This window comes from Engystomops pustulosus, chromosome 8 (assembly GCF_040894005.1).
Source record: "Engystomops pustulosus chromosome 8, aEngPut4.maternal, whole genome shotgun sequence".
Classification (NCBI taxonomy): Eukaryota; Metazoa; Chordata; class Amphibia; order Anura; family Leptodactylidae; genus Engystomops; species Engystomops pustulosus.
The window spans coordinates 121,310,932-121,325,220 of NC_092418.1; the positions used below are offsets into that span (position 1 = coordinate 121,310,932).

General features: G+C 41.5%; 1 protein-coding gene and 1 pseudogene across 1 annotated transcript; both read right to left on the reverse strand.

Moving 5' to 3' along the window:
* The window catches only part of LOC140076187 (uncharacterized), a 490,800-nt pseudogene extending 486,295 nt beyond the window's left edge, over positions 1–4,505 (reverse strand).
* A 6,229-nt stretch (positions 4,506–10,734) lies between these two features.
* Positions 10,735–13,866, reverse strand: LOC140076188 (uncharacterized). The gene is made up of 4 exons (XM_072122702.1): positions 13,782–13,866; positions 11,336–12,244; positions 10,867–11,239; positions 10,735–10,777 (listed from the first exon to the last, which is right to left on the reverse strand). Exons 1-4 carry the CDS (start codon positions 13,864–13,866, stop codon positions 10,735–10,737), a joined length of 1,410 nt encoding a protein of 469 aa, XP_071978803.1.
* Positions 13,867–14,289: the final 423 nt, after the last annotated feature.

Genomic DNA, 14,289 nt, shown 5'->3' on the forward strand with positions numbered 1-14,289 from the left:
CACCGAAATTGGCAAAAAACACATTTTCATCACTTGGGCTCAGTTTTTACGACTTTCACTCTGCACAAATGATACATCTGCTTTATTCTTTAGTTCGGTACAACCAAAGTGATATCACAGTTATACAGGTTTTATGGTGTTTAAATACATTTTTGAAAATTAAAAGAATATGTACAAAAAAAATGTATTTTAGTTGTACAAAAATGTAGTTTCACCATCTTCTGACTTTTACATACTATGATGTACAGAGCTGCGTAAGATGTCATTTTCTGCATGATGAGCTGACGTTATCATTGCTACCGGGGTGAGGACTGCGCGACCTTTTGATCACTTTTTATTGATTTTTTATGCGATTTAAAATTGTGTTAAAGTGGCGTTACAGACATTTGGGCGCTATTTTCCGTTATGTGGTCCATCACTGGAAATAATAATTTCTATAATTTAATAGATCAGCATTTTGGGACACGACGATGCCTGACATGATTGTGATTTTTACTGTTTATTATGTTTTATTTAATTTTATTTTTACAATTTTTAGATCCTTTCGGGTACTTTAACCGTAGATCGTCTGATCATTCCTACTATATACTGCATATTACTGTATAGCAGTTTAGGCATTTGTACACAGCATTTATTACAATGAGCCACTGGCCTATTGTAAGGAATCTGCAATACTGCCTCAGAACTAACAAAGACAATGGATCGCCGATCCCCGATGACATCACAGAGAGCGACGATCATAACAAACATGGCGGCACCCACATACAGCCCCAGCAGCTCTGCCTCGTGCATGTACAGTACAGAGCCTGAAGAGGTTTATAAAGTGTTCTCATTTTTGTATTTGATCTCATTTGTGAAATCTACTTTTTGATATTTACACATCCCTTCTCCATGACGGATATACATCTCTGGTGCCCACAATAAGCATCACTTCTTTTCTTTTGTCTTGTGATTCTCCTGTGATCTTGACTTGTGATAAGATGTCTCAATGTTTTTGTTCCATAACTGTAATAACAATAATCCTTCTCCTGATCGAGTGTCTTTTGTGTTGTTGGATTTCTTCTTAATTTTCTAATAGAGTCTCTCTAGGAATATTTGCTATTTCCAATAACTTTTCTTATGGGACTAAGTTCACTAATGTGCCCACAGTTACCCCCAGTAATGTGCCCCACACTGATACCCCTAGTAATGTGCCCCACAAAGTTACCACCAGTAATGTGCCCACACAGTCACCCCCAGTAAAGTGCCCCACACAGTTAACCCCAGTAATGTGCCGCACACTGATACCCCTAGTAATATGCCCCACATAGTTACCACTGGTAATGTGCCCCACACAGTTACCCCCGGTAATGTGCCCCACACAGTTAACCCCAGTAATGTGCCCCACACTGATACCCCAAGTAATGTGCCCAACACAGTTACCACCGATAATGTGCCCAACACAGTTACCCCCAGTAATATTCCCTGCATAGTTACCACCTATAATGTTCCCCACACATCCCCCGGTAATGTGCCCCACACAGTTACCCCAAGTAATGTGCCCCACACAGTTACCACCTATAATGTTCCCCACACATCCCCCAGTAATGTGCCCCACACAGTTACCCCCAATAATGTGCCCCACACAGTTACCCCCAGTAATGTGCCCCACACAGTTACCACCTATAATGTTCCCCACACATCCCCCAGTAATGTGCCCCACACAGTTACCCCCAATAATGTGCCCTGCACAGTTACCCCCAGTAATGTGCCCCACACAGTTACCCCCATCAATGCCCCCCCCCCAGTAATGTGCCCCACACAGTTAACACCGGTTATGTTCCCCCACAGTTACCTCTAGTAATAGCGACGCCTCTGTACATTCGCGACAATGAAACATATATACTTCATTATAGTCCAGAAGGAGATTGAAGGGAGGCAGGAGCCTGTCACTGGGGAACAAAGCAGTAGCTTTTGAGAAGGTGTCGGTGGATGCTGCTTGTCCCTCTGAACCCTTGTTACCAAAGGTGATGTCACCGGTATCTCCGATACATAGTCTAGGGAGGCGGCTGGCCGGGGCTTCCACTCTAAGCTGCCATCTTGTGGGAAACTCTACAAGGACAATTCTGTTTAATCTAATGACTGATCAGAGCGTGGGCATCTCTGGGTGACGTAGGGATTTCTCTGGTGTTTCTGTAGCTGTATGTCCAGTCTGTAATGTTGTTATTGGCGCATACAAATCAGAGGTGTTATGTACAGGAATAAGCATTGCTATAAGTGTGATACATACGCATTGGGGCCGGTGCCCCGGATCTTTTACCACCCTAGCAACGCCCCAGCCTTTCAGTATTCTACTTACCTGGGAATGTAGATCGGTCTAAAGTGCAATGTTGGAGTGAGTACGATATATCCGAATATATAAATGCACAGGTCAGTGATGGTAAACCATTTCCAAACATGAACATTACCATCTAATGATTATTACACTATATATAAATACTCTGCAGGTCATACATTGTATATAGTTTTTGGATCCTTTTGTCAGTGCGGATCCTCTTACTGAGTTACCAGCGAAAGTATCTCAACATCTAATAGACAGGCGCAATCTATCATTCATTTCCTCTAGTGTCTAGTTGCAAAACTTGTGTCCTCCCAAGTGTGTGGAGGTGGTGGGGAGGACTGAGGGGCAAAACCAGGAACGTCCCGACATAAAGTGCAGCGTCATCCTCGCACTACTAAGCGCTGGATACAAGGGACCTATGAGCCTATTCTGAACAATTGTGTCTTCTTTATACAGAAATCCCACAGTGAGAGTACAATGTCCTTACTAAGGTAAAACATCAGCTTCTCCTTTATCCGAGCTCCTCCACATTTTTCTCTCCTTTTCTGATTGTGTTATATAATTGTACAAGTTCTGTCATTTAATGTGAAGTTTATTGGTTAATGCATTTCATACAATTCATCATCAAAATAAATTACAATTGCAGATGTTTAATATAAATATGGCTTCTCCGCTTGTGGCTTCTCTCGTATATAAAAAGTTGTTCATCAAAGTGAGACATTTGTCAGATTCTAAGCATTAAAGGGAACCTGTCATCATGAAGGACATTTGTCACTGATGACTGGTTCCAAAACGGCATGTAATGCTCAATATAAATCATGTTTTGGATAGTCCTTTAATCTTTTTACTTATGTACAATCCTTTAGTATAAATTACATTTAAATTTAAATTTATTGTAAAGAAGTAAAACAATTTAAGAATAAAGCAAAAAATTATTTATATTGAACGTTAGCAGCCTCCATTACTGGAAAGTGCCCTTTATGAAGACAGTTACACTATAAAATACTTACTTTCCTGGGTGAATTCTCTGATGTTTGTACAGATGTGATTTTTGAGCAAAACATTTGCCACACTGTGAACATGAAAACGGTTTCTCCCCTGTGTGAATTCTCTCATGTATTACAAGCACTGAATTATTAGCAAAACATTTGTCACAATGTGAACATGAAAACGGTTTCTCCCCTGTGTGAATTCTCTCATGTTTAACAAGATTTGATTTAAGAGAAAAACCTTTGTTACATTCTGAACATAAAAATGGCTTCTCTCCTGTGTGAATTCTCTCATGATCAACAAGAGTTGATTTTGTAATAAAACATTTCCCACATTCTGAACATGAAAACGGCTTCTCCCCTGTGTGAATTCTCTCATGTTCAACAAGCTTTGATTTTTGAATGAAACATTTTCCACATTCTGAACATGAATACGGCTTCTCACCTGTGTGAATTCTTTCATGACGAGCAAGACTTTCTTTTTTAATAAAACATTTGCTACATTCTGAACATGAAAATGGCTTCTCCCCTGTGTGAGTTCTCTCATGGTCAACAAGATGTGATTTCTTACTAAAATATTTTCCACATTCTGAACATGAAAATGGCTTCTCCCCTGTGTGAATTCTATGATGTATTTTAAGTGCAGAAATATGCGCAAAACATGTATCACATTCTGAACATGAAAATGGCTTCTCCCCTGTGTGAATTCTCTCATGTTGAACAAGATTTGATTTGTGAAAAAAACATTTCTCACATTCTGAACATGAAAATGGCTTCTCCCCGATGTGAATTCTCTGATGTGCAAGGAAGTTGCTTTTACAAGTAAAACATTTTCCACATTCTGAACATGAAAATGGATTCTCAGGAAGATTACATTTAAAAGTCATAGATTTTCCACATTCAGAGCTGGTGGATGCTCGTAGATGTTGATTTGTTCTTCTGTATCCTCTATTTTGACCATTAGTCTGTGTTGTATCAGAAGAAGTGTCCAATGTAATAGGACCAGATGATAGATTGTTGCAATGAAGGTCTGAGGGTAAATCCTTTCTGCTGTTATGTTCTTTATATGCATCTCGTGTGATCCCACAATCATCAGCTTTAATATCTGAAGATATCAGATGTTCCTCTAAGCTCCTGGTAACATCATCTGCTGAGAATAATAGTAATAGGTTAATTAATAATGGAGATAATAACATCTCTAATGATATAGATACAAAAATTGTGAAGAAAAAGCAGCGCAGTCCTTTTAGAAATAAGATGAGAGCGGGGAAATAATTATAGAAATACGGCAGCTCTCCGAAACTTGTGAAAGAACCGAGGTGTTTTATTCCATGTGTAGCAGACTAGAGGTAGAATAAAACACCTCTTTATTTTCATAAGTTTTGGAGGTGCTGCCGTATTTCTCCAATTAATGATATAGATATTTACAACAATTCTATATAAATTGCTGAATTGTCTTATTTTTAACCATTTCTCATTTCACCTTATTTCACATTCTGAGCACAGAAACATCCGTCACATTGAGGGTCATTAATCTTTTTCTACAGTTATTTTTCTTTTCATTTTCTCTTATATTTGCGACTTCTTTGGGTGCCTTTGTATGTGTGCGTCACAATTTGCGACTTTTCCACTTGCCTAACAAATTTTGCATTGCCAGAGTTTTAAAAAAGTTGCAAGAATCCCTCAGACTGGGCTGCCTGATATATCAACCTCTAAGATCAATCAAACAAGTCCCAAACCAGCAAAAAACAGAAAAAGACACAGACAAATGTCCAGACTCAAGATGAATGACCCTTTTTTGTACATAATGCAAACTTTATATTTCTACATCTCTGCACCCCCCATACATCTACATTCCCCCTTCTATGCCTCTGCCTGCCTATATCTCTACATCCTTATATCCATATTCTTCTACATCCCTACACCTCTACATTCCTACACCTCTACATTCCTGCACCTCTACATTCCTACAACTCTACATTCCCGCACCTCTACATTCCTACAACTCTACATTCCTGCACCTCTACATTCCTGCACCTCTACATTCCTAAACCTCTACATCCCTACACCTCTACATTCCTACATCTCTACATTCCTGCACCTCTACATTCTTGCGCCTTTACATTCCTGCACCTCTACATCCCTACACCTCTACATTCCTACATCTCTACATTCCTAAACCTCTACATTCCTGCACCTCTACATTCCTGCACCTCTACATTCCTACAACTCTACATTCCTGCACCTCTACATCCCTACACCTCTACATTCCTGCAACTCTACATTCTTGCGCCTTTACATTCCTACACCTCTACATTCCTGCACCTCTACATTCCTACAACTCTACATTCCTACACCTCTACATTCCTGCACCTCTACATTCCTACAACTCTACATTCCTGCACCTCTACATTCCTGCACCTCCACATTCCTGCACCTCCACATTCCTGCACCTCTACATCCCTACACCTCTACATTCTTGCACCTCTACATTCCTGCACCTCTACATTCCTACATCTCTACATTCTTGCTCCTCTACATTCCTGCACCTCTACATTCCTGCACCTCCACATTCCTACACCTCTACATTCTTGCGCCTCTACATTGATACACCTCTACATTCCTGCACCTCCACATTCCTACATCTCTACATTCTTGCACCTCTACATTCCTGCAACTCTACATTCCTGCACCTCTACAATCCTACACCTCTACATTCTTGCACCTCTACATTCCTACACCTCTACATTCCTGCACCTCTACATTCCTGCACCTCTACATTCCTGCACCTCTACATTCCTGCACCTCTACATTCCTGCACGTCTACATTCCTGCACGTCTACATTCCTGCACGTCTACATTCTTACACCTCTACATTCCTGCAACTCTACATTCCTACACCTCTACATTCCTGCACCTCTACATTCCCGCACCTCTACATTCCTACACCTCTACATTCCGACACCTCTACATTCCTGCACCTCTATATTCCTGCACCTCTACATTCCTGCACCTCTACATTCCTACACCTCTACATTCTTGCACCTCTACATTCCTACACCTCTACATTCTTGCGCCTCTACATTCCTACACCTCTACATTCCTGCACCTCTACATTCCTACATCTCTACATTCTTGCGCCTCTACATTCCTACATCTCTACATTTCTGCACCTCTACATTCCTACACCTCTACATTCCTGCACCTCTACATTTCTACATCTCTACATTCTTGCGCCTCTACATTCCTACACCTCTACATTCCTGCACCTCTACATTCCTACACCTCTACATTCCTGCACCTCTACATTCCTACATCTCTACATTCCTACACCTCTACATTCCTACATCTCTACATTCCTACATCTCTACATTCCTACATCTCTACATTCCTACATCTCTACATTCCTGCACCTCTACATTCCTACACCTCTACATTCTTGCGCCTCTACATTCCTACACCTCTACATTCCTGCACCTCTACATTCTAGCGCCTCTACATTCCTGCGCCTCTACATTCCTGCACCTCTACATCCCTACATCTCTACATCCCTGCACCTCTACATTCCTGCACCTCTACATTCCTGCACCTCCACATTCCTACATCTCATTTACTTCATAAATACAAGTGCAATCGATATGACCTCCCTAGACCAGCTTTTAGCTGCAATAATTTTGCGCCAAAAATTGTACCGAAAAACGAGTCACAAAAATAGAGACGGAAATATCTCAGATTCACAAGCAGTGCCACAATTTTGCGCCCAAAAATAGAGCAAGTCAGGAGTGTCAGATAAACACCAATATTGTGGTGCCACCACCACCATTTTGCCGCTTGAAAGGCTATAGAAATGCCCCCTATTTTGTGGTAGTGGATATAGGCAGAAATAATGTGGCTGAGGAAAAATCAGTTCAAGAATGCAATGAAGGCTGTCAGTACTCACCATTCTGGGGGTCCCTGGCACCAGCGTCATGTCCTCCTTCCCAGGTTCCCTCCTCTGCACATATCTGGACCTGCTCTCTCTCCATTCTGTGTCTCAGTCTCTCAGTCGAAGCTCCTCCAGTAAGATCTTCCACCAAGAAGTTCTCCTCATGTGAGTTGTGCTTCGGTTTCTTATACCCCTTGGTCTGCCCCCTCTTGTCCCAACAACCTCCCCCATGTAAATGAAGGGTGTTGGTCCCACTTCCTTATCAGCCAGGCTGATTGTTTAAGAGTGTTTTGTTTTAAGTGTTCTCCTTTGTTATGTGTTTATTATCCCCTCCCACCAAAGAAAGATCAGGATGTGTCTTTCTGATTAAACTAGATAACTTAATTTGCATCTTTACTAGGTGAAATGTTGCCCTGTGACTCCCTGCTTATTCCACATCCTGAACAATAGGGAATGCAAATCTACGCAGAGAGGACGACTCTGACCGTGTGACTGCCCTGTCCTGGAAATGGCTTCATGGAGCAGAAGAATATCATACAATCAAGTGCTTTTTATGTCCAATCAAATATTGAGATATATTTTTATTTTTTAAATAAAAATGGTGGAGGGAGATGAGGAATAACCTGGGGTCATGGTGGAGGGAGATGAAGAATAACCTGGGGTCATGGTGGAGGGAGATGAGGAATAACCTGGGGTCATGGTGGAGGGAGATGAGGAATAACCTGGGGTCATGGTGGAGGGAGATGAAGAATAACCTGGGGTCATGGTGGAGGGAGATGAGGAATAACATGGGGTCATGGTGGAGGGAGATGAGGAATAACATGGGGTCATGGTGGAGGGAGATGAGGAATAACCTGGGGTCATGGTGGAGGGAGATGAGGAATAACATGGGGTCATGGTGGAGGGAGATGAGGAATAACATGGGGTCATGGTGGAGGGAGATGAGGAATAACCTGGGGTCATGGTGGAGGGAGATGAAGAATAACCTGGGGTCATGGTGGAGGGAGATGAGGAATAACCTGGGGTCATGGTGGAGGGAGATGAGGAATAACATGGGGTCATGGTGGAGGGAGATGAGGAATAACCAGGGGTCATGGTGGAGGGAGATGAGGAATAACATGGGGTCATGGTGGAGGGAGATGAGGAATATCCTAGGGTCATGGTGGAGGTAGATGAGGTATAACCTGGGGTCATGGTGGAGGGAGATGAGGAATAACCTGGGGTCATGGTGGAGGGAGATGAGGAATAACCTGGGGTCATGGTGGAGGGAGATGAGGAATAACCTGGGGTCATGGCGGAGGGAGATGAGGAATATCCTGGGGTCATGGTGGAGGGAGATGAGGAATAACCTGGAGTCATGGTGGAGGAAGATGAGGTATAACCTGGGGTCATGGCGGATGGAGATAAGGAAAGGGTTAATCTATTCAATGATTCTTTTTAAACAAAGGAAAATCCCCCCGACTGATGATATAATGAAGAATAATGTAAATCCTCTAACGACCCTTTTTTGTTTTTGCATTTGTGCCGTTTTCTTGTGGGCTTGGATTTTACGGCTTTCACTGTGTGCCCCAAATCTACTTCATTATGTGGGTCAGTACGATCACTGAGATAACAAATTTGTATAGGCTTTATAATGTTTTCATACATGTACAAAAATTAAAACCTCCTGTACAAAAAAAATTCTTCATTTGCCGTTTTCTGGCACTAGTAACTTTTTCATACTTTGGTGTACAGAGCTGTGGGTGCTGTTTTCTTTTGTGACTTTTGATAAAGTTTTCAATGCTTCTATTTTTAGGACAGTACGACGTTTTGATCACTTTTCAATTGATTTTTTTATATTTTTCAAAATGGCAAAAAAATGCCATTTGCGACTTCGGGCGCTATTTTCTGTTACGGGGTTAAACGCAGTGACAAAACCGTTATTATAATTTGATAGATGGGGCATTTTTGGACGCGGCGATATCTAATGTGTTTATGATCTTTACTGTTTATTTATATTTATATGACTTCTAGCAAAAGAAGGTGATTTGAATTTTTAGGTTTGTTAATATAGCTTTTTTTTTTACTTAGATTTTTTACTATTTTTTACACCCCCTAGCCTAAAATATGATAGCCTTGGATCTTTGTGTGACCCAAGGCTGTCATGGCAACGGATTGACGCTCCCTGTTGACGTCACGGGGAACGACGATCGGAGCCAAGATGGCGACGCCTACGCGCCGCCGGCTAGCTAATGCTGCCGGCGATCAAAGGGTTAACATCATGGATGTTAGTGATGGTTGTTTGCTTCATTATGAAGCAAAAACCCGGTGAGTATGAAGAGGGTTATGTAATGTTTTTATACATTTACAAATATGAAAACCTCCTGTAGAAAAAAAAATTCTTCATTTTGCCAGGTTCTGGTGCTAATAACTTTTTCATACTTCAGTGTACAGAGCTCTGGATGTTGTCATTTTTTTGCGACTTTTGATGTCTTTTTTGATGCTACCTTATTAAGTATGGCTTTTTAATCACATTTTAATGAATTTTTTATATTTTTCAAAATGGTTAAAAAGGGTAATTTTAAAAGTGGCTCACCAGAGCTGAAATCACCAAAAATGTTATTACAAATAATTGTTCATTGCAGACAGGAGTAACTTGTGTGACCATGGATTGTTCATCAGAAGGAAAATGTCTTTTTATCGGTAAATTGCTGACAAACTTATTAATGCCACAAATAGAAAATAAGTCGATTTGTGTCATTAATAAGTTTGTCCGCAATTTAACGATAGAAGGACACCTGTTTTTCTTTCACTGACCTGGAATAACTTATCTCATGTCGCTGTGAGCGGGGGGGGGGCCTGCCTGCAGACTTCACTCAATAACCTGGTACTAGTTCATGGAGGAAGGAACCCTCACTGCAAACTTTGACAAGAGTAGGACAAGAGCAGGACAGCTTCAGACAAGTAAAAGAGGGAAAGAGGGGCAGGGGGGCAGGGCCAAAGAAGGGGCGGGGCCAGCACAATGAGCTTCCCAATTCAGACAGGAAGCAGCACACTGAGTGACGAGGGCAGCACTGACAGCCCTGATCGGTGCGTGTTTCAGGACAGGTATTCTGCCTTCCTCAGCTGGCTGCGCCTCTCTGCAGGTGGTGGGGTGTGTATTCTGGGAACTGGATGAAAGATACGGGGCTCGTGCCCTGGAAACTTTGACATTGCGATGCCCCTGGCTCTAACACATCATAAATATGGTGCAGCAAGACAGAGAATAAGATCTGCCGAAAAAAATGAAGAAAAGCCAATAATAAATTCCCCCGTGTTCCCACTCAGGCAGAACATCAGCTGCTGCTTTATCCGAGCTCCTCCCCATTTTTCTCTCTTATTCTGATTGTGTTACATAATTGTACAAGTTCTCTAATTAAATCTGAAGTTTATTGGTTATTGCATCTCATACAACTCAACATCAAACTCAATTACAAATGCAGATGTTCAATAAGAACAAGACTTCTCCCCTTGTGGCTCCTCTAATATGTAAAAAAAGGGAAAATGTTTGACACATTCTTAACAATAAAATGTTTTCTTTTTCCTATGTGAGAGACGTGTTTAGAGATGGGATTTCATTGCAAAACATTTGTCACAATGCTTACACAAACTGCTTCTCCCCTGTGTGAATTCTCTCATGTTTAACAAGATCTGATTTCCTATTAAAACATTTTCCACATTCTGAACATGAAAACGGTTTCTCCCCTGTGTGAATTCTCTCATGTACAACAAGATTTGATTTCTTAATAAAACATTTGCCACATTCTGAACATGAAAACGGCTTCTCCCCTGTGTGAATTCTCTCATGTACAACAAGACTTGATTTCTTAATAAAACATTTGCCACATTCTGAACATGAAAACGGTTTCTCCCCTGTGTGAATTCTCTCATGTTTAACAAGATCTGATTTGCTAATAAAACATTTGCCACATTCTGAACATGAAAACGGTTTCTCCCCTGTGTGAATTCTCTCGTGCTGAACAAGATCTGATTTTTGAATAAAACATTTGTCACATTCTGAACATGAAAACGGCTTCTCCCCTGTGTGAATTCTCTCATGTTTAACAAGATCTGGTTTCTGACGAAAACATTTGCCACATTCTGAACAGGAAAACGGTTTTTCCCCTGTGTGAATTCTCTCATGTTTAACAAGATGAGATTTTTGAAAAAAACATTTGTCACATTCTGAACATGAAAACGGTTTCTCCCCTGTGTGAATTCTCTCATGTTTAACAAGATGAGATTTTTGAAAAAAACATTTGTCACATTCTGAACATGAAAACGGCTTCTCCCCTGTGTGAATTCTCTCATGTTTAACAAGATCTGATTTCTGACGAAAACATTTGCCACATTCTGAACAGGAAAACGGTTTCTCCCCTGTGTGAATTCTCTCATGCTGAACAAGTTCTGATTTATGACGAAAACATTTCCCACATTCTGAACATGAAAATGGCTTCTCCCCTGTGTGAATTCTCTCATGTTTAACAAGATTTGATTTTTGATAAAAACATTTGTCACATTCCGAACAAGAGAACGGCTTTTCCCCTGTGTGAATTTTCTTATGCTTAACAAGATTTGATTTTTGAGAAAAACATTTCCCACATTCTGAACATGAAAACGGCTTCTCCCCTGTGTGAATTTTCTGATGTGTGAGGAGATTCCATTTAAGAGTAAAACATTTGTCACATTTAGAACAAGAAAATGTCTTCCTGGTTGCAGTTCTTAGATGCTCGGCTTCTCTGTGGTGGCTCCTTTTTGGACTATTAGTCTGTGTTGTATCAGAAGAAGTGTCCAATGTAATAGAATCAGATGATAGATTGTTGCGGTGAAAGTCTGAGGGTAAATCCTTTCTGCTGTTGTTTTCTATACATGTATCTTGTGTGATCCCACAATCATCAGCTTTAATATCTGAAGATATCAGATGTTCCTCTGAGCCACAAGTAACATCATCTGCCGGGAATAACAGGTTGATCAATAACAAAGTTAATAAATCTGTAATGATATAAATATTTATAAAATTTTATATATCATATCTCACCCTCTAAGATAAATCAAACAAGTCCAAAACCAGGGGAAAAAAAGACAGACAAATGTCCAGACTAAAGATGAATGATCCCTATTTTGTACATATGTGAAGCTTTATATTTCAATATATGTACATCTTTGCACCCCCACACTTGTACATGACTGTACCCCTACTCCTGTACTTGACTGTACCCCTACACCTGTACATGATTACACCCCTACACCTGTACATGACTGCACCCCTACACCTGTACATGACTGCACCCCTACACCTGTACATGACTGCACCCCCACACCTGTACATGACTGCACCCCAACACCTGTACATGATTACACCTCTACACCTGTACATGACTGCACCTCTACACCTGTACATGACTGCACCCCTACACCTGTACCTGACTACACCCCTACACCTGTTCCTGACTACACCCCTACACCTGTACATGAGTGCACCCCTACACCTGTACTTGACTGTACCCCTACACCTGTACATGATTACACCCCTACACCTGTACATGATTACACCCCTACACCTGTACATGACTGCACCCCTACACCTGTACATGACTGTACCCCCACACCTGTACATGACTGCACCCCTACACCTGTACATGACTGCACCCCTACACCTGTACATGACTGTACCCCTACACCTGTACATGACTGCACCCCTACATTTGTATATGACTGCACCCCTACATCTGTACATGACTGCCCCCCTACACCTGTACATGACTGCACCCCTACATCTGTACATGACTGCACCCCTACACCTGTACATGACTGCACCCCTACACCTGTACATGACTGCACCCCTACATTTCTGCACCTCTTTACTCCTATTGCTGCATTTTTATTTTTATGCAGTTGAGATGCATTTTTTACTGCAAACTGTGAATGTACAATGAAAATCATACATTCGATGAAAAGCACAATGTGGATCTTCATTGTCGACTTTTTAGAAGTGCCCAGAATTTGGGCGCCGTTAGGGAATCCACTTCTTTTCCAAAATGTTTTGGCGCACAATTAGAGCTGCAGAAAAATTCTAAGGAGTCCTATTGGCTCCAGATTTATGAAGCCAGGAGCACAGTCTTCACAAATCTGCCACACCCTGCGGGCGCTCACTTTTCTTACACTGAGTGCACCAGTTTTTTCTGGTGAACTCAGTTTTACAGGTGAGCAACAGATTAATGTTAGACTTCTGTGTCACAATCCTTTTATAAACACTTCATAAATACAAGTGCAATCGCTATGAACTCCCGAGTCCAGCTTTTAGCAGCAATAATTTTGCGCCAAAAATTGTACCCAATAGAGACGGAAATATCTCAGATTCACAAGCAGTGCCACAATTTTGCACCCAAAAATGGAACAAGTCATGAGAGTCAGATAAACACCAATATTGTGGAGGCACTACCGCTATTTTTCCGTTTCAAAGGCTATATAAATGTCCCCTATTTTGTGGTAGTGGATATAGGCAGAAATAATGTGGTAGAGTACTCACCATCCTGGGGGTCCCTGGCACCAGCGTCATGTCCTCCTTCCCAGGCTCTCTCCTCCACACATATCTGGACCTGCTCTCTCTCCATTCTGTGTCTCAGTCCCTCAGTCCAAGCTCCTCCAGTAAGATCTTCCACCAAGAAGTTCTCCTCATGTGAGTTGTGCTTGGGTTTCTTATACTGCTTGGTCCGCCCCCTTTTGTCCCAACAACCTCCCCCATGTAAATGAAGGGTGTTGGTCCCACTTCCTTATCAGCCAGGCTGATTGTTTAAGAGTGTTTTGTTTTAAGTGTTCTCCTTTGTTATGGGTTTATTATCCCTTCCCACCAAAGAAAGGCCAGGATGTGTCTTTCTGATGAAACTAGATAACTTCATTTGCAAATCTTTACTAGGTGAAATGTTGCCCTGTGATTCCCTACTGATTCCACATCATGAACAATAGGGAATGCAAATCCATGCAGACAAGGCGTCTCCAATGACCATGGGACTGCCATGTCCTGGAAATGGCTTCAT

Bases quoted from the DNA above. Each gene is read 5' to 3' on its own strand.
- LOC140076188 (XM_072122702.1), bottom strand. From the start codon at position 13,866: ATGGAGAGAGAGCAGGTCCAGATATGTGTGGAGGAGAGAGCCTGGGAA. The intron at 12,245-13,781 runs GTGAGTACTCTA...ATATCATTACAG, and splicing joins TGCCAGGGACCCCCAGGATG to ATTTATTAACTTTGTTATTG. The intron at 11,240-11,335 runs GTCAGAAACCAG...TTCAAAAATCAG, and splicing joins AGAATGTGGCAAATGTTTTC to ATCTTGTTCAGCACGAGAGA.